The sequence below is a fragment of the Pygoscelis adeliae genome, unplaced genomic scaffold (genome assembly GCF_000699105.1).
Source record: "Pygoscelis adeliae isolate BGI_AS28 unplaced genomic scaffold, ASM69910v1 Scaffold374, whole genome shotgun sequence".
Lineage (NCBI taxonomy): Eukaryota > Metazoa > Chordata > Aves > Sphenisciformes > Spheniscidae > Pygoscelis > Pygoscelis adeliae.
The window spans coordinates 8,487-10,269 of NW_008824653.1; the positions used below are offsets into that span (position 1 = coordinate 8,487).

Consider the following 1,783-nt stretch of genomic DNA (forward strand, 5'->3'; position numbering starts at 1 on the left):
TGCAGAAAGAAAAGAAAAAGAAAAAAGAAGCATGAACTTAAGATGCCAGCGGAGCTTATAAATGAGTATTCACCTCACAGGGGATGTTTCTTTCAAATTCACCATCACCTGGATAGACTGAACCAGCAGGAGATTTTTTTAATGAGCTTTTTAACACACATTAGGCAGAAAGCTGAAATGTTTTCAGGTTCTTGACCATTTGAATCAGATGAGCATTTCTCCCAGCAATAGCTTTGACTTTACTGACACCTATTGACTATATTTATGCTTACACAAGGTTTTGGTCAACAAAGCATAACTCATTACAATCAATGGCAAACAATTCTTAGAAATATGCTCTTTATTAATAGAGTCATGCTTACCTTCCATGCACTTTAAAGGATTTGTATTCTAAGTAAGTTTTGGATTTGGATTTGAAGACAAGATTTCCCAAAGCAGAAAATTCTGAGGTGCCTCAAATTTTAGGTGTTTGAGTTCAGGTACCTTCCAAAGCACTTGCATACAGAAAGTACCAAATGCACACCTGTAAAGTCTAATCCTCCGATTAAGGTATCTTGAAGTTGAACACATAATGTAAGTAGTTAAGCTAGAAAAAAATTAATAGTTATGTACGTTTACACTAAGAGCATGGGAATATCTTTAGCATTCCCTGGAATATCTTATATATGGGGGTGAATTCTGCCATTCTTAGCATGTCTTATATATAACAACTTAATAACTTCTTTAATCATTTGGTTCTTGCATTAAAATACCTCTTTATTTCATTCCAAATCCTTAGCCCGTAAAGATAGTTTCAAAAAGGACTAGGTCCTTTTGTGCACAGTTACTTTCTGAGTCAGTTCAGTCAGTCGCTATTCTGATCACTCTGCCTCTTATATTTTTATATATATATAAAATATATTATATATTATATTTTATTTTATATTATTTATATATATAATATATAATATTTTAGAGATATATATCCTTACTGCAGGAACTGTTAAAAAAAAATTTCAATGGAGAATGTTGTGTGGAGAAAGGACAAAAAGCTAGAAATCCATGTGCCCAGAACTAGGTGTATATCCAAAATATTCACACACATAAACATCTCACAGTCCCCAAATGCGTGCATCTTTGAAAACAGCCAATTGTCGTTCTGCTTTGAACCTTCCATTTTGAGAAATATTCTGAGCATTGCTTACAAAGGGAAAAAGATAGCGCACAACTCTTATTTTAATACAGGAATATTTGTGCTTATATTTATAAATACATGGCTATGTTTGTTCTGTCTTTGATGGCATTTACTAAGGGAGGTTTTAATTAAGCGGACACACACACACATACTGTTGAATTATGACTAGCAACGTGAAGCAACCTAAAGGAGCAATGGCCGAGATCAGCAACTGTGAATTGAGTGCTGTCACCTACCAGTGAACTCATGGACTCTTTCAGTTTAGATTTGTAGAGCATCCATCGGTAACGCAGGTCCTCCAGATCTTCAGAGTTTCCAGTGACAGGATGAAGATGAAGGAGGTCCTCAAAGAGACGCTGACCATCAGGCACACGAGACTGCAGCTCCTGCAGGCAAAGACAAGGTCAGCAGCAACTCAGAATTCAAGAAGGCCCCACTTTTTAAAGCTAGCATTCAAAAGAACAGTGGTTTGGAAGAGTGCATTTGTGTTATTGCTTTTTTGGCCTGAAATGATATAAAAAGGTCCACTCATCTGCAAGACTCCTGTAGCCTTGGGTATTTCTGTTTGTCTAATTTCTTACAGCATCCATTGTCATTGCATCTGGCTAT

At 36.0% G+C, this 1,783-nt stretch overlaps 1 protein-coding gene across 1 annotated transcript in view; it reads right to left on the minus strand.

Moving 5' to 3' along the window:
• Window positions 1-1,410: 1,410 nt before the first annotated feature.
• The window catches only part of SYNE3 (spectrin repeat containing, nuclear envelope family member 3), a gene marked incomplete at its 3' end in the record, with an annotated part of 32,193 nt that continues 31,820 nt past the window's right edge, over window positions 1,411-1,783 (minus strand). The window contains exon 16 of the mRNA XM_009322549.1: window positions 1,411-1,560. Within this exon, the coding sequence (XP_009320824.1) occupies window positions 1,411-1,560 (150 nt within the window). The remainder of the gene's footprint in view (window positions 1,561-1,783) is intronic.